Source organism: Bufo gargarizans, chromosome 7 (assembly GCF_014858855.1).
Source record: "Bufo gargarizans isolate SCDJY-AF-19 chromosome 7, ASM1485885v1, whole genome shotgun sequence".
Classification (NCBI taxonomy): Eukaryota; Metazoa; Chordata; class Amphibia; order Anura; family Bufonidae; genus Bufo; species Bufo gargarizans.
In genome coordinates, this window is record NC_058086.1 from 185773793 (window position 1) to 185793250 (window position 19458).

At 42.7% G+C, this 19458-nt stretch overlaps 1 protein-coding gene across 5 annotated transcripts in view; it reads right to left on the reverse strand.

The window, feature by feature from the left end:
- Positions 1-19458, reverse strand: part of TASOR (transcription activation suppressor) — a 92624-nt gene that overhangs the window by 65613 nt on the left and 7553 nt on the right. For all 5 annotated transcript variants that reach the window (XM_044302293.1, XM_044302294.1, XM_044302292.1 and 2 more), the window contains 3 exons: positions 6990-7081; positions 4754-4912; positions 1856-1983 (listed from right to left, as the gene is read on the reverse strand). In XM_044302293.1, coding sequence (XP_044158228.1) covers positions 1856-1983; positions 4754-4912; positions 6990-7081 — 379 coding nt within the window. The remainder of the gene's footprint in view (positions 1-1855; positions 1984-4753; positions 4913-6989; positions 7082-19458) is intronic.

A 19458-nucleotide genomic window follows, 5' to 3' on the forward strand; every position in this document is an offset into this window, starting at 1 on the left:
CTTCAGACTTCTGACTCCAATCCAGGAGAACAGTGCTCTGGAGGAGGGTAGGCAGCAGGCGTCCCAGCAGCTGGTGGGATGCCGGAGCTAACAGGTCGAGCCCGGATCCACTTATCTTCTTGGGGGGAAATGGAGGCAGCCAGGCAACGTCCCAAAGACGGCGGCGGGCACTCCACGGGGGACCAGGAAGGCGCCATGCCGACCCGTGTCCCCATCTAGAATAAAAATAACAAAAAGGAGTAGAATCAGAGAGTGTCAACCTCCTTCACCAGACACTAAGCAAAGACTGGGTTCCTCCTGGTGGAGTCGGGGGGTATAGCCCGAGGAGGAGGAGCTCTTTCATTTGCATAGTGTCCCTCCTACTAATACCTCTAAGCTATACCCATGGTCTGTGTCCCCCAATGGAAAAAAGTACGAGAAACAAATCTATCCAGTAGCTTACACATTCGTGTAACAGTGATATGCATCTTAAATTACACAAAAATTAAACTTTGCAACTAAACTGCTTACTCAGGCAGGCACCTTAGACAAACACAAATACTCAATGAAAAAATGCACACTGGGTATAAAAAAAAAAAAAATTGTTGCATGTAAACTTAATCACCCCCTCCATTTATTGTAAACCATCATTCCCAATTGCTAAACATATCTATGAAAATGTCATGAAATACAGAACATGCCAGCTTTCAGAACTCTGCAGCATGTTTCCTAAAACTAGGGGGCACATTTATTAAGACTGGCATTTTAGATGCCAGTCTTAAGACGCTGGCCGCTCCATAACTTCAGCACATCCAGCGCTAGTTCTAAATGTAAGACAGCTTCCGAGCCGTCTTACATTTAGACCAATATGGCCTGACAGGCCGCCCCCTTCCCCGCCCAAAATTTTAGAACCGACGATGGTTGGGTGAAGTTGCAGATAGCAGCACAACTAATTGCTGCGCCACCATCTGCGCCTGAAATACGTCTAATGTAGTCGTATTTCAGCATAATAAATGTCCCCCATGTTGTGCCATTCATGTCATTCCTCCTTGAAATATGTGAATAAATGCACACACTTCCCTATGCTCCGATTGGATAAAGGGTGTGAAACATAATTAAAAAGCACTGGTATCGCTCCCTTGGGGATGACTAATATAGGGGGCCATCATAACATTTACACCAGACAACTGAAAGAAAACATTCATATATCTCCCCTTTATAACTTTGTATATCCTACCTCCCTTCAGTACATGATAAAAATGGCTTCCTTCACACACCTATAATGGTAGTTAGGTTAACAGGCATTGCTACAGTTACCACTCAATGGCAGCTGTAAAATCTCTTTGCGCTGAGCTCCCAATGGTGGCTGCAGAAAAAGGTCAAAAAGTTAAAGGAGTTCATAGCTGGGACCACTCACTTTCAACCCTGTAGAAGTGGTGTGGTCCATCTTCATGGTATTACATCATTGCTGGAAGGCTATACTCTTATGTACGGCTTCCATAAAAAGCTACCCTGTCCCGTCAGACACTGAAGGTGGCACACCACTCATTAAGGGTAGGGTGCAAAGTCTTTTGTGTGCAACCTGCTTGGAAGTGGTGTCAATCGGGCCTTGCATCAGCAAGCATTTTATGTAATTTTACTGAAGCAGGGGCTTGCAATTTAATGTGGTCCTCTGATCTAAATAAATGCTGTCATCTCGCATCAGTCATCTGAAGTCAGGGCATGATCAAAACAGTACAAGTCAGTACACAAATTCCTTGTTTTTCAAATAGATAAAAGTTGCCCATTACAGCACAACCTTCTTAAGAAAGTTCATGGTCAATAATTTATTAGTTAATAAAATGTGTGTTTGAACAGAAAATATAGATGCACTAACCTTGGCAGAGGTGAAGATGGTCGTCTTGGTTTCTGCTCGGTCTTGTACCCAAATGACACAACAGCGTAAGGACACACATGTCGAGGTCTCTTGAGAATTTCATCAAATCCATACTCATAAAAATAATACTAAAGATATAAAATAAAAAAATGTATATTATATCTACACAATTGGGGTGGATACAACTGGCACATGCATACCAATTAAATAGTGTGTAGGACATTATGTGCTCCACCTAATTTATGATTTTTATGTACATTCTTTGATACTACACTACATCAAGGGTGCAACAAGGGCTAAACACATTGGAAACTTTGCATACAGTATAATGGCTTAATTAGTAGGTTAAGAGGAGTCATTGATGAGTGGGGCACTCTAAATAATTCCACTGTTAGGCAGGCAACGTGTAGTGTAGGGACAATCTTTTAGAAATAACTTTTTAACCTCTCCCAGGCAGCTACCAATAAACTGTTAGATCCTAACTAGTGTTGAGTGAAGAGAGCTTCGTATGCTTCATCCGAAGTCGCTGCGTTCAAAACTTCAGAATAATACTGTATAAAGATTCATTTCTGTACAGTATTAGAATGTATGGGCTCCAATGAGCCGACATAGTTATTCGCAAAGTCGCGCGTGACTTGGTTGAATAACTTTGGTATTTTTTAAGTGGAAAACCCTGACCTCCTAATTCCCCAGACTTGAACCCAAGTGAGCATCTGTAGGACCACCTTGTATGTCGTGTTCGCTCTCTCCAGCAGCTTGTGAGATATACTACAGTCAGCATGGCTCCAGATACCTGTGACAACCTACTAGGACCTTACTGAGTCACTCCCGCCCATCTAGCTGCTGTCAATGGTGCACACAGCAGTTACTCTGGATATTAGCTAATGGTCATAATGTGACTCGACTGCAATTATAAAATTATTCAAATCCAGATGCTGTTTTGAAAATTGTAGAATATGTTTCTTGAAATAACCTCCTTAAGCTTTAAATACATTAGAGTCATGCTTCTCAGTGAGATAAGCCACTGCCAGGAATTTGGCCGAGTCCTCCTCTCCTTATTCTGACTGATAACGTGGCTCAGTGGTTAGTACTTGTGCCTTGTAGCGCTGGGGTCCTAGGTTTGAATTCGACCAAAGACAACACCTGCATGGAGTTTGTACAGTTGTGTTCAAAATAATAGTGTGTTTAAAAAAGTGAATGAAGCTCAAAAATCCTTCTAATAGCTTTTATTTCCATACACACAAATGCATTGGGAACATGACACATTCTATTCCAAATCAAAACATGGTGACAAATATGAAATTTGTGTTGTTCCTTAAAATTTTATTTTAAGAAAAGTGAATATTAGACTGTTCAAAAAAATAAAAGTGTTTGTATTCTATTTTGCTTTCCTTTGAATCACTTCACTAATATTTAGTTGTATAACCGCTGTTTCTGAGAACTGCTGTACATCTGTGTTGTATGGAGTCAACCAACTTCTGGCCCCTGTGAACAGGTATTCCAGCCCAGGATGATTGGACCACATTCCACAGATCTTCTCCATTTCTTGGTTTTGCTTCAGAAACTGCATTTTTGATGTCACCCCACAAGTTTTCTATCGGATTAAGATCCGGGGATTGGGCTGACCACTCCATAACGTCAATCTGGTTGGTCTGGAACCAAGATGTTGTGCGTTTACTGGTGTGTTTGGGGTCGTTGTCTTGTTGGAACACCCATTTCAAGGGCATTTCCTCTTCAGCATAAGGCAGCATGACCTCTTCAAGTATTCTGATGTATTCAAACTGATCCATGATCCCTGGTATGAGATAAATAGGCCCAACACCGTAGTTTGAGAAACATCCCTATATCATGATGCTTGCGCCACCATGCTTCACTGTCTTCACAGTGTACTGTGGCTTGAATTCAGTGTTTGGGGGTCGTCTGACAAACTGTCTCCGGCCACTAGACCCAAAAAGAACAATCTTACTTTCATCAGTCCACAGAATGTCTCTTTAGGCCGGTCAATGTGCTCTTTGGCAAATTGTAACGTCATGAGCACATGTCTTTTTTTCAACAGTGGGACTTTGCAGGGGCTTCTTGCAGATAGCTTGGCTTCACATAGGCGTCTTCTAATTGTAACAGTACTCACAGGTAACTTTAGACCTCCTTGGATCTTCCTGGAGCTAATTGTTGTCCGAGTCCTTGCCATTTTGGCTATTCTTCTATCCATTCAAATGGTAGTTTTTCGCTTTCTTCCACGTCTTTCAGGTTTTGGTTGCCATTTTAAAGCATTTGCGATCATTTTAGCTGAGCAGCCTATCATTTTCTGCACTTCTTTATATGTTTTCCCCTCTCCAATCAACTTTTTAATCAAGGTGTGCTGTTCTCAACAATGTCTGGAACAACCCATTTTACTCAAAATTTCAGAGAGAAATGCACTGTAACCAGCATGTACAACATTTACTGCCCTTCCTTAAGTGAGGGCAATAATTGCCACCTGTTTTTCAAAGAATGAATGACCTCACTAATTGAACTCCACACTGCTATTATTTTGAACACAACTGTATGTTCTCCCCATGTTTGTGTAGGTTTCCTCCAGGTACTGCGGTTTCCTCCCACACTCCAAAGACATACAGATAAGGAACTTAGATTGTGAGCCCCATTGGGGACAGTTTGATGCTAATGTCTGTAAAGCACTGCAGAATATAGTAGCGCTATATAAGTGCATAAAATAAATAACACATGCTGACTAATGTACAAGCATGTGTACATTAGATGAGAACCAAGCACCCACTTGGTCAACAGCCATCTCATGTATGGCTGACCTTAGGTCTGATGCTTTTATATCCCACACATTATTTAAAAATACATCTTAAATCTATACGTACAAAACTGATTATATATACAGATAAACAGTACCTGAGTGCGTTCAAATGCCCTGTAGGACAGCAAAGATGTAACTGCATTCATGTTCTTTAATACATGACACTCATGTTTAGGTGCTGGATCCAGAACAGAATTGCCAAGAAAAGACTCCTGAGTATTCCTAAAGTTTTCATAAACTGCTTTCATTTTCCCCTATAAAAAAACAATGCAATATAAACCAAGTAACCAAAGACATTTTTAACATAAATGCTTATTCCTGAAAGGAGTTGTCAGACAGGTGCAGGTCCCAGAGGAGCTTCCAAAGTGAAACAAGAGCGCACCAAGCAAGTGTGGTCACCGCTCCATGCACTTTTATGGAACTTCCAGAAACGCTGAGCCCCAGCGATTGGCTTTTTTTCGGTGCTCTAAAACAAATGAATGGAGGGAGGCCATGTGCTCTTTTTCACTATGGGAGCTCTGTTCTAGAAATTGGTGTGGATACTAGCAATATGACACCAATGTCTCAGATGAAACAATCCTTTTAACAGAATGACATTAATGGAATCATTCATTTTTGCACCAATGGGAACTGATCACCCAGAATGTTAGGTTATACAATGTCCATGTATCCCATTTACCCCCTAAATGGCGGCTATAGTCAACTTAACTTTTATCCATTGCAGACTGAGAAACGTAGTTGGTGAAAAAGAATCACTGTCTGAAGAAAAAAAAAGATCTATGTTCTGCAAAAGCTGCAATAGGGGAGTAGTGATGAGTGTCATGGCCTCACCCAACACTATGGTGTAGTAATCTATATCTTAAAGGGCTTCTGTCACCCCCCCAAATGTCATTTTTCGGCTAATTAAAATCCTTATAGTGTGAGTATTCACTATATAATGCTCTTACATTTTTCTGTGGCTTAGTTTCTTTAAAAAACGCACTTTTATAATATGTTAATTACCTGGCTACCAGCAAGTAGGGTGGTTGCTTGCTGGTAGCCGCCGCATCCTCCTTAAAAAAAAACGCCCCCTCCTCCTGTTGATTGACAGGGCCAGCGAGCACTCTCCTCCTTCGGCTGGCCCTGCGTTTCAAATCTCGCGCCTGCGCCGTACCGGTCTTCAGTCGGTGCAGGCGCACTGAGAGGAGGACCTCGCTCGGCCGCTCCTTCCTCAGTGCGCCTGCGCCGGGTGTAGATGCTTCCTCAGAGCCGCCCTCTCAGTGCGCCTGCGCCGACTGAAAACCGGTACGGCGCAGGCGCGAGATTTGGAACGCAGACAGGGCCAGCCGAAGGAGGAGAGCGCTCGCTGGCCCTGTCAATCAACAGGAGGAGGGGGCGTTTTTTTTTTTTAAGGAGGATGCGGCGGCTACCAGCAAGCAACCCCCCTACTTGCTGGTAGCCAGGTAATTAACATATTATAAAAGTGTGTTTTTTAAAGAAACTAAGCCACAGAAAAATGTAAGAGCATTATATATTGAATAATCGCACTATAAGGATTTTAATTAGCCCAAAAATGAAAAAATGACTTTTGGGAGGGGGGGGTGACAGAAGCCCTTCAACTACAGTTCTTTCCCAAGTAAGGCAGGGGTTAGATTAGCTCAACAAAGACCAGTAGATGAGGAAACAAAACAGTGGGACCGTATGAGTGGCATAACAGCACAACGGCATGCATCAGAGGCATCCATTTAACATACTCATCCACGAGTGAAGGAAGGTTTCACCATCACCTCAGTTGGGGATCCTTTACTGTAAGAGCTGTGAGACTATGGAACTTTCTACCACAGGTTCTTGAGATTGTTGAAGCTGTACAAATTCAAAAAGGGCCTAGTCGCCTTTTTCAAAAATAAATTTCACACGTTATGGGAACATGATTTCTGGAGAAGGAACATTGATCAGGGGTTCCTTTTCCTTCTTCTAGATCAGGCATGGCCAACCTGCGGCTCTACAGATGTTGTAAAACTACAACTGCCCTGCTGTAGGCTGCTAGCTGTAGGCAGTCTGGGCATGCTGGGAGTTGTATTTTTGCAACAGCTGGAGAGTCTCAGGTTGGCCATCCCTGCTGTAGATAAACACAGTAGGATGGTATGTTTGACTTGGTGGACAAGTGTCATCTTTCAAATATGTGAAATTAACCCTATAAATTATGGGAGAAGGCATGTCAAACACTGCAACCCCTTCATCCTAAATTACTGATTAAGGCTCATGTGCCAAAACAAAAGACAAAAACAACAAAAGACTGTTCACACAATTAAAAAAAAAAAAAGTAGTAGAGATTTAAATTTTAAAACCTACCTTTATTACTTTAAATATAAGAATACATCCAGTTGCTCCTCCTTCTAAAGGATTGACTCGCAATAAATCAGCAAACTTAGACAGGTAAACCCCTGTGAGAAAAGAAAAAAAGAAAATGTCTAAGACAGGCGCGTACATCTTTTTGCACCCTATTTAACATCTTGCTTCGTAACCAAGATAGTCAAAGTGGAAATGTTAAACCCACACAAAAGTTCAAGTCCCACACTACTCAAGGTTTAAAGTGAACCAGTCATGTGAATATTTGATTATAATCTAACTAATTATATACAATCATTAACTACTAAAAAGTGCCTTAGATGTATTCACCTACTGGTGTGACAGATGGTTACCTCATAATATATACACATACACAAAGATGCCACACACTAATGAGCCGATTTAAGGCCAGCGTGATGTCAGTGAGTCAAGCGTTTTATTTTTTTTATTATTCAGCGCTAAAGCCACTCCCCTGCCCACCTGCTGCTGATTCATATGGAAAATAACTGTCAATCAGCGGCAGGTAGGGAGAGTCAGGAGCTCATGAATATTCAGGACTCATCATTATGAGCTGGAGCTTTTCAATACAAGATGTTGTCAGATTGACTGGGTCAAATAAAGAAAGTGACCCAGCATTTTGCTAAGAGAATCACTTACTTATGTTGCCCTTAGTTAGGACACCATAAAACTGGTGACAGGTTCCCTTTAACCACTCAAAAGGGTTCTCTGAGATTTTACAACCGATTACCTATCCTCAGTATAGGACATCAGCATGTGATTGGTAGGGGTCCAACACCCGGGACCCCACCGATCAGCTGTTTTGACAAGGCGCTAATGCTCACAGTAGCGCTGCAGCCTTCTCTGTGCTCATCAAGGTGTTCAATGCAGTCTTTTTTTTCATATATATATTTTTTTATAGTAGACATTTTTGGACATGGCGATTCCTGATGTGTTTTTTTTGTTTGGTTTATTGTCTTAAGCTTTTAATATTTTAATGTTTTTTAATTTATTTATCTTTTAATTTTATGATAACATTTAATCCCCTTAGGGGGCTAGAACCTGGTATCTTTTGATCCCATGTTTCATTAACCCAATAGAGATCTATAAGGGTGAATGGCATTATAGCACACTCCCTGATAAACTGTGCCTCGTGCACAGCTTAGCAGGAAGGTTTCCATGGTAGGCCTGGGAAGCTTTAGCAGCTCCCAGGCCTCTGTTGTAACCGATCAGACTCCTATGATGTTCAGTGTTACTATGGCAGCCAGGACGCTATTAAAGTCCTGGTTGCCATAGTAATAGTGGGGAGCAGTGTACTTACACAGTCCGTGCGGCTCCCGGGGCGCTCCAGAATGCCATGTGATCACGTCATCCATGAGCGTGGGGCGCCCTGACGTCACTCTGGAGCACCCCGGGAGCCGCACGGATGGTAAGTATACTGCTCCCCCACTCCCCACTACACTTTACCATGGCTGCCAGGACTTTAGCGTCCCGGGAGCCATGGTAACCACTCTAAAAAAGCTAAACGTCGGCAATGCGCCGAAACGACGTTTAGCTTAAGGCCGGATCCGGATTAATGCCTTTTAATGGGCATTAATTCCGGATCCGGCCTTGCAGCAAGTGTTCAGGATTTTTGTCCGGAGCAAAAAGCGCAGCATGCTGCGGTATTTTCTCCGGCCAAAAAACGTTCCGGTCCTGAACTGAAGACATCCTGAACTGATTTTTCTCCATTCAGAATGCATTAGGATAAAACTGATCAGGATTCTTCCGGCATAGAGCCCCGACGACGGAACTCTATGCCGGAAGAAAAGAACGCAAGTGTGAAAGAGCCCTCAGTCGTGGTGGCAATTCCCCGTCATTTGCCGGGTGTCTGCTGTATTATACAGCCGGCACTCACCACGTATGGAGCTGGCTCACTGTAGTAGCCCTGCTCCATAAAATATCTCAGCCACGAGATATACCGATACGTCATGGTGGTTGAAGAGGTTGACGGGCCTCTGTCAGCAGTTTCGTACCTGTGAAACTGGCTGACCTGTTGCATGTGCGCTTGGCAGCTGAAGGCACTTGTGTTGGTCCCATGTTCATATGTGCCTGCATTGCTGAGAAAAATTGTGTTTTAACCAGGAATGTCCCGATACCATTTTTTTAAGACCGAATACCGATACTTTTATTTAAGTACTCACCGATACCAATTATGGTGTGGTAATGTTTTTACTTCAAATTTAATTTAGTCTTAGGGGAGATTTATCAAACTTTGTACAAAGAAATAGCGGCGCAGTTGCTGATAGCAATGAAAAAAATTAAAGCTGTAATTTGGTTGCTTTGGACAACTGCCTTACTTTTCCTTTGTACAAGGGTAAATAAATTAATAAATGGGCATATATTACAGTGTTTCCCAACCAATGTGCCTCCAGCTGTTGCAAAACTACAACTCCCAGCATGCCCGCACAGCTTTTGAGAGTGCGGGCATGCTAGGAGGTGTAGTTTTGCAACAGCTAGAAGCACACTGGTTGTGAATCACTATTATATGCCCATTACCCTACCACCACCACCACATTTTATTATTTACTGTTTGTCCGTTTTAACATGAAATGGAGAGAAATTAACTGGATTTCTCCTTCATTTCATGCATCATACCCACCTGGCCTGCTGTAATCCTTCCCATGCAGATGCACCGGAGTACAGCCACGTGACCTCTCCGACATTCTTTACTTCATTACACGCTTCCGGGATGAATCTGTGACAACCCCTTTAACGGGCAGCATAATGAAGGCGACTGAGTAGTCACAGATTGTATGAGTGCTCCCAGTCTGGTAGATCCTTCGTGACAACCACAGCAGCCAGCATCACAGCAGTCACAGGGGATGTCACCCACTTTCCCTAAAGTTCTCAATGCCAGCTCCTCCCACTTCTGCTCTGGATGGCTCTGCTTATGAGAGACGGCCATATTGGTTGTCACCCAGCTTTCTCAGAATCAGATGTGGCTGGCAAACATAAGAATGGACTGCAGTACCTGGGCTCCGGCAGCTCCTGCCATCTCTCCACCCCTGGCCCAGCTTCTTGCAGTCCCCTGAGGATAATATGCAGAACCCCAGCCAGAGGCGGCCTCCTGCCGCTGCCGAGCCAGCACGTCCCCAGGTGTATAATATCCGCTGCCATCCCCACGCTGATTAGCTGGGAGCAGCACCACCGCCGACCAGAAGAGAAGATGGGACACGCCGCTGCAGCCACTGCCCAGAAGAAGACGGGACACGCCGCTACCGCTGATCTGGGCCATGAGGTATCGGCGACATTTGCACAAGTACAAGTACTCGTGCAAATATCCGGTATCGACCCCGATACCGGTATCGGGAAATCCCTAGTTTTAAAGTATGAAAATAAGCCTCTAGGCGAAACGGGGCATTGCAGTTATACCTAGAGGCTCCTGTTTCTCTGTGACTGCAGTGTCTTTTGCAATTTGATTGACAGAGCCAGGCAGGGATCATTACTCCTGGCCCTGTTAATCAAAGTGTAGAGGGTGCAGTAGTTGCAGAGAAAGCAGAGCCTCTAGGCGTAATGGCAACGCCCTGTTGCTGCTAGAGGCTCATTTGCATATATTAACAATTTTTATCAGCAATGCGAGCACATATGAACATGGGACCAACACAGATGCCTTCAGCTGCCAAATGCACATTACAAAAAAAAAAAATTGAAAATTTGAGCTGTGGATATACTCTGACACTTCAGTTTAGCATGACTAGTAAATGTAAATGGATTCATAGATATTGGCCAGAGCGAATCTTGCTGCAATTTAGTTGTTCTTACCAGAACAGAAAATCTGTTAGTCTGGTATTATACTTTTTCTGTCTGTATAATCTACAATATAATCCTACTACTATAAAACTGTAGAAACCATAAGCATCTGGGTGAATTCAAGTTATAGTTTTGGTTTTACACTAGCAGCATATATCAACCGTTATTATCCATTACAGAAACATCACCCAAAGCAACTTGTCTTTATAAAAAATTATATTATATATATATATATATAATATGTTATATACACACACACACACACTAAATATTCATACCTAGAGGTAAACAAATGTATGTTCATGTAGTCAATGGTAGAGTTGTTGCGATACCAAAATTTTGATGATTCGGTTTCGATACCATAAAAAAGTATTGCAAAACTCTATACCATTCGATACCACACGAAAAAAATAAAACAGAAAAGCCACGTGCATTCCGCATTTAAATAAAAAAAAAAGGCAGATCTCTGATTTTTTTAATATTTTAATAGTTTGGACTTTTCGGACGTGGCGATGTTTATTTATTTATTGTTTATATATTTTATAATGTAAAATTGGGAAAGGGGATGATTTATCCTTAATATTTTGGTGTATACTCTCCCTGCTGCCCTGTGCTCTATACACACAGCAGCAGAGAGATTACCATGACAGCCAGGGTTTCAGTAGCATCCTGGCTGCCATGGTAACTGATCGGAGCCCGAGGATTACACTGCTGGGGCTCCGATCAGAAGCTGCCACTGCCACCAATGAGGAGGAGGGGACCCTGTGGCCACTTACACCAATGATTATAATACTGGGGGGGTTGAGGGGGGAGGGCGCACTGCGCCACCAATGATAATTAACCCTTAATACAGGAGGTGGGTACTGGCAGCAGATCAGCGGCAGTTAACCCCTGAGGTGCCGCACCTGAGGGGTTAACTGCCGCTGATCACAGCTCCCTGTCAGAGGCAGGATGTCTGCTATGCGATTCTGCTGCCGGCACCTGCCTCCTGTATTTAAAGTTCAAGACGACCTTATATGGGTTCGGACTTTGTTAAGCAGCAGGCAACACAGAGCAGCACCCAGGGATGTCCCAGCACTTACCATTATTCCTGGGCGCAGCTCCGTTCGCCCGCGGTGCGCCTGTGCCCCATTACCGTCTCTTGCAGTCCTGCTCCATATGCTAATTACTATCGGAGCAATGGGGAGGAGACAGCAGCTTCTCTAGTGGGCGTTCCTTCTCCCTGCGCTGTCCAATCGCAGCGCAGGAAGAAGGAACACCCACTAGAGAAGCTGCTGTGTCCTACCCATAGCAATTAGCATATGGCGCAGGAGAGGAGACAGTAATAGGACACAGGCACACAGCGGGCGAACAGAGCGGCGCCCAGAAATAACAGTAAGTGCTGGTATAACCCTGGGTGCCGCTCTGTGTTGCCTGCTGCTTAAAGTCCGGACCCATGAAAAGTACTAATCATTGGTGGCGCAGTGCGCCCTCCCCTCCTCCGCCCCTCTCTCCCCATTGGTGGCAGCGGCACAGGGGGGCAGGGAGAAACTGCTTCCTTCTCCCCTGTGCTGCTGAGGGAACATGAGCACTCATGTTCAGAGATACTAGACTGTGCAGCAGCACAGCCCAGTATTGAAAAAATGGAAATTCCGGTATCGTATCGATACCGGGACAAAAATATCGATTGGGTATCGAAATTTCGATACCTGCAGCAACCCTAATCAGGGGGTCTTCAAATGTGACATGGCAACTTAAAATGATCCCAGTGAAATCTGCCTTCCAAAAACCAGATGGCGTTCCTTTCCTTCTGCGTCCTGCCGTGTGCCTGTAACAGCAGTTTACGACCACATATGGGGTGTTTCTGAAAACTACAGAATCAGGGTAATAAATATTGAGTTTTGTTTGGCTATTAACCCTTGCTTTGTTAGCGTGAAAAAAAAATGGATTAAAATGTAGAAAGTAGAAATGTCATCTATATTTTCCTTTAATTCTTGTGGAACACCTAAAGGGTTAACAAAGTTTGTAAACTCAGTTAGGAATACCTTGAGTGGTGTAGTTTCTGGGGACATTTATGGGTGGTTTCTATTATGTAAGCCTCACAAAGTGACTTCAGACCTGAACTGGTCCTTAACCCTTTCATGACCAAAGGTCATTGATGCCCCAGTGTCCAGGTCAAAATGTACAAATCTGACATGCGTCACTTTATGTGGTAATAACTTTGGAACGCTTTTACTTATCCAAGCCATTCGGAGATTGTTTTCTTGTGACACATTGTACTTCATGACAGTCATAAATTTGAGTCAAAATATTTCACCTTTATTTACGAAAAAATCCCAAATTTACACACACAAAAAAAAAAAAAAAAAAAAAAAAAAAAAAAAAAGAGAAATTCGCAATTTTCAAAATTTCAATTTCTCTGCTTCTAAAACAGAAAGTGATACCTCATAAAATATTTATTACTTAACATTCTCCCATATGTATACTTTATGTTGGCATAATTTCGTAAATGTCATGTTATTTTTTTAAGACGTTAGAAGGCTTAGAAGTTTAGAAGCAATTCTTTAAAAAAAAAATTAAGATCCGAAACCAACTTTTTAAGGACTAGTTCAGGACTGAAGTCACTTTGTGGGGCTTACATAGGGGATACCCCCATAAATGACCCTATTGTAGAAACTACACCCCTCAAGTTACTCAAAACTGATTTCACAAACTTTGTAAACCCTTTAGGGGTCCACAAGAATTAAAGGAAAATGGAGATGAAATTTCTAAATTGCACATTTTTGGCAGATTTTCCATTTTATGAAATTTTTTTCTTTAACACATTGAGGGTTAACAGCGAAACAAAACTCAATATTTATTACCCTGATTCTGCGGTTTACAGAAACAACCCACATGTGGTTGTAAACTGATCTACGGGCACAAGGCAGAAGGAAAAGAACTCCACATGGTTTTTGGAAGGCAGATTTTGCTGGACTGGTTTTAGATGCCATGTCCCATTTAAAGCCCCCCCCCGATGCACCCTACAGTAGAAACTCCCCAAAAATGTGACCCTATTTTGGAAACTAGGGGATAAGGTGACAGTTTTATTGGTACTAATTTGGGGTACATGATTTTTAATTGCTCTATATTACGTTTTTTTGTGAGGCAAGGTAAAACAAAAATAATTTGCTGTTTTGGCAGTTTTGTCATCTTTAATTTTTTACAAGATTCATCCGACAGGGTAGATCATGTGCTATTATAGAGCAGGTTGTTAGACGCAGTGATATCAAATAGGTCAACTTTTTTTGTTTGTTTCAGTTTTACATAAGGCATTTTTTTTAAAGAAATTATGTTTGTGTGTGTCTATTTTCTGAACGCCATATGTTTTTTATTTTTCTACCGATTGTCTTGTTCGGGGCCTCGTTTTTTGCAGAAAGAGTTGAGGTTTTTATTGGTACCATTTTGGGGTACATATGATTTTTTGATCATTCATTATTACACTTTATAGGGCAAGGAACAGTTTTTTTTGTTCATCTGTGGGGTTAGGTCATGTGACAGTTTTATAGAGCAGATCATTAGGGACGTGGCAATACCCAATATGTATACCGTATTTTTCGCCGTATAAGACGCACTTTTTCTTCCCCCAAAATGGGGGGAAAATGCCCCTGCGTCTTATACGGCGAATGCAGTCAGTTTTACATCGCTGGCAGCGATGTAAAGCGAGCGGGGACTCGGGGAGGGACTGGGAGGAGGAGCTGGGGCCGGCAATAGCGGCGGGGCGGTGCAGTCACTGTACTAAAGGCCCGCCCCGCCGCTCCGGTGTACTAATAAAATATGTCATATTCAATTAATGGTTATTAAATATGCCCATTTATGCCTAATAGTACCTTAAATCCTAAGCGCATCCGTACAATGCAGGCCGGGCGGGCGGCAGCGTAACTCCCTGATGTCACGTGCCTGCGCCGCCTACTTTATGAATGAAGCAGGCGGCGCAGGCAAGTGACGTCAGTGAGTGACGCGCCGCGCCGGCTGCCCGGCCTGCCGGCATTGTACTGAAGCGCTTAGGATTTAAGGTACTATTAGGAATAAAGAAGCATATTTAATAACTATTAATTGAATAAGACATATAATATTAGTATACTGGAGCGGCGGGGGATCTGTGGATGGCACAGTTATGGGCTGGGAGGGTCTGTGGATGACACATGTATAACAGTGCCATCCACAGATCCCCCCCCTGTAACAGTGCCAGCCACAGATCCCCCCATAACAGTGTCTGTCATCCACAGTTCCCCCATAACAGTGTCCATCATCCACAGATCCCCCCATAACAGTGTCCGTCATCCACAGATCCCCCCATAACAGTGTCCGTCATCCACAGATCCCCCCATAACAGTGTCCGTCATCCACAGATCCCCAGTAAAAGTGCCATCCACAGACCACCTAGTTCCAAACCCACAGCACACCTTTTGGTTAAAAATATATTTTTTCTTATTTTCCTTCCCAAAAACCTAGGTGCGTCTTATACGCCGGTGCGTCTTATACGGCGAAAAATACGGTACTTTCTTATTTATTTAAGATTGGTCCCTTGCCGGCATTACTAGATTATATGCTGTCCGTGACAGCACCAGGGCAGGGGCAGAAGCTTTAATCCAAGCGCTTTGCAGCGCTTGGATTAAAGAACTGCCATGACTTCTATACACGTGGTAGCTGCACGGGGTATGTGCAGCTATCATGTACATAGACGGATTGCGGTCAGGAAGGGGTTAAAAAGTGGGTTTTGGAAATTTTCTGAAAAATGTCATGATTACCTTCTAACTTCCCAAAAAAAGAAAATGTAATTTACAAAATGATCCAAACATGAAGTATGTTTTATAAATAAAAATGAAATATTTTGACTCAAATTTACCACGGTCATGAGTACAATCTCAGAATGGCTTGGAAAAGTAAAAGCGTTTTAAAGTTATCACCACATAAAGTGACATGTCATATTTGCAAAAAATGGCCTGGTCCTCAAGGTGAAAAATGGCAGGTTCCTGAAGGGGTTTTCCAACCCCCACCAATCAGATATTTTAGGATGAGCGCTGTGTCCTTCTCACTCACAGCTTACCAAGCACAGCACTGTACATTATATAGCAGCTGTTCTTGGTATCGCAGCTCAGCCCGATTAACTTGAATGGGACCGAGCAGCACCTAGGCCACATGAGGTCAGTTAAAGGGTCAGAAACCCCATTTAACCCTTAGGATACCGCATTTTTATTTTTTTCATTTTTCTTCCCTTTATTCCTTGAGCCATAACTTTTTTACATTTCTGTTCACATAGCTGTACGAGGGCTTATTTTTTTGCGGGGCAAGTTGTACTTTCTAATGCCACCATCATTCTCTGGGTCAGTATAATTACAACAATACCACATACAGTACAGACCAAAAGTTTGGACACACCTTTTCATTCAAAGAGTTTTCTTTATTTTCATGACTATGAAAATTGTAGATTCACACTGAAGGCATCAAAACTATGAATTAACACATGTAGAATTATATACATAACAAAAAAAGTGTGAAACAACTGAAAATATGTCATTCTAGGTTCCTCAAAGTAGCCACCTTTTGCTTTGATTACTGCTTTGCATTCTCTTGATGAGCTTCAAAAGGTAGTCACCTGAAATGGTCTTCCAACAGTCTTGAAGGAGTTTCCAGAGATGCTTAGCACTTGTTGGCCCTTTTGCCTTCACTCTGCGGTCCAGCTCACCTCAAACCATCTCGATTGGGTTCAGGTCCGGTGACTGTGGAGGCCAGGTCATCTGGCGCAGCACCCCATCACTCTCCTTCATGGTCAAATAGCCCTTACTCAGCCTGGAGGTGTGTTTGGGGTCATTATCCTGTTGAAAAATAAATGATGGTCCAACTAAACGCAAACTGGATGGAATAGCATGCTGCTGCAAGATGCTGTGGTAGCCATGCTGGTTCAGTATGCCTTCAATTTTGAATAAATTCCCAACAGTGTCACCAGCAAAGCACCCCCACACCACCTCCTCCATGCTTCACGGTGGAAACCAGTCATGTAGAGTCCATCCGTTCACCTTTTCTGCGTCGCACAAAGACACGGTGGTTGGAACCAAAGATCTCAAATTTGGACTCATCAGACCAAAGCACAGATTTCCACTGGTCTAATGTCCATTCCTTGTGTTCTTTAGCCCAAACAAGTCTCTTCTGCTTGTTGCCTGTCCTTAGCAGTGGTTTCCTAGCAGATATTCTACCACGAAGGCCTGATTCACACAGTCTCCTCTTAACAGTTGTTCTAGAGATGTGTCTGCTGCTAGAACTCTGTGTGGCATTGACCTGGTCTCTAATCTGAGCTGCTGTTAACCTGCGATTTCTGAGGCTGGTGACTCGGATGAACTTATCCTCCGCAGCAGAGGTGACTCTTGGTCTTCCTTTCCTGGGGCGGTCCGCATGTGAGCCAGTTTCTTTGTAGCGCTTGATGGTTTTTGTGACTGCACTTGGGGACACTTTCAAAGTTTTCCCAATTGTTCGGACTGACTGACCTTCATTTCTTAAAGTAATGATGGCCACTCCTTTTTCTTTACTTAGCTGCTTTTTTCTTGCTATAATACAAATTCTAAGCCTATTCAGTAGGACTATAAGCTGTGTATCCACCTGACTTCTCCACAACACAACTGATGGTCCCAACCCCATTTATAAGGCAAGAAATCTCACTTATTAAACCTGACAGGGCACACCTGTGAAGGGAAGACCATTTCAGGTGACTACCTCTTGAAGCTCATCAAGAGAATGCCAAGAGTGTGCAAAGCAGTAATCAAAGCAAAAGGTGGCTACTTTGAAGAACCTAGAATGACATATTTTCAGTTGTTTCACACTTGTTTGTTATGTATATAATTCCACATGTGTCAATTCATAGTTTTGATGCCTTCAGTGTGAATCTACAATTTTCATAGTCATGAAAAAAAAGAAAACTCTTTGAATGAGAAGGTGTGTCCAAACTTTTGGTCTGTACTGTATGTATAGGTTTTTATGTCTAAACAGTGTAAATATAAATTTTAACTTTTTTTATTTTTTACACATCACCATATTCTGACCCCCATAACTTTTTTTATAGTTATATCTACGAATTTGTGTGGGGGGCTCATTTTTACATGTACGGCACTGGAGCAATGGGCAAACAAGCTGGTAGCGAAGAGGGTGAATAAAATCCTAAAATTCAGCAGATTTCATACTGACCAAAAAGCCTAATGGATGCCACTTCTTGGTCTGTACAGATCACTTTACTAAAGTTACCTACTTAAAGAAGACCTTTCACTATTCTAAAAACTAACTATATCAGTGGGCAGAGCGGCGCCCAGGGGTCCCCCTGCACTTACTAGTATGTCTGGGCGCCGCTCCGTTCGCCCGGTATAGGCTCCGGTGTCTGCAGCTCCTTCTTTTGTACTGGATAGAGTTTTTGTATTGGGGTTGTCCCTTGCTGCAGCGCTGGCCAATCGTAGCGCACAGCTCATAGCCTGGGAGTCATTTTCAATTTTTTTTGCGGTGCAGAGGCATGACCAGAAACACCACAGAAGCACTCTATAGTGCTTCCGTGGGGCTCCGATCCGTGCTTCCGTTCCGTATCACCGCGATTGTGGACCTATTCAAGTGGATGGGTCCACATCCTTGATGCAGAGTGCACACAGGCCAGTGCCCGTGTATTGTGGACCCGCCGTATGCAGGCCACAATACGGCCACACAACGTGCATGAGGCCTTATGTAAATAGTGTGGTAATCCTAACAGGAGGTCATATTTATGAGGAGACCTGCACATAGGTAGGTAAGAATATGTACTGTGTGTTCACCATCTGTAAATACAGCAAGGGTGTTCTATGTGGGCCTTTAATTTTTTGGTTGCCTCCCCTATTTTTGTGTGACTAAGTTATGTCCCCTCAGGTGTAGTCCACTTTTGCATTCTGTCTAATTAATTATTTTTATGTATCACCCAATAAAGTATATTTATATTTTTCTACTATACCCATTAAGTCTCAGTTTATCTTCTGTTCGTGTATGTTTATGTACACTGAGTGGGTACGTTATTATAGGGTACTCCTTATTATAGGATCACTATTAGTGAACGCAAATCTGTGTGTATTCTGTCACTGTTGTATTGTAATCGTTCTGGTATATAGAGCAGTTTTTGGCTGGACAAAAAATACTGTGTGTAGTATTTTTTTCCAGACGACATGTACATCGGATACAGTGAATTCTGGCACTATGTTCCTCCGGCAGAATTAAAAGTGCAGATGTGAACCCAGCCTTAAGCTGTTCACAGGACCTTGGCAGTTATATAAGTCTCTTTTCATGTTAGCCAATAAAGAATTGTTTGAAACTTTCAGTTGAGGGATAATAGGAATGGACAGGACTAGGATGTCAAGGCTGGAGCAATATTTTTGGACCTGAGGTAAACAATGTAATCTGGAGACATTTCTACATAAGCACCTGACTGTATGTCACGCATATTGACCAAGATTTTTATAGGCTGGAAGGCATGTTTGAGAAATGTCATACATAAATGAGCTCAACTTTCTGCAGGAAAAAAAAAAAGGGGGGGGGGGAAGTAAAAGATATCGACTGCTTGGAATTGAGATAATACAAACAAGCGATATTTTAAAAAACTGTAGCTTCATGCTTTTATTCAAAAACTTATTTACTGTAAAGTGCATTTTTCAAAAGGAGGAAA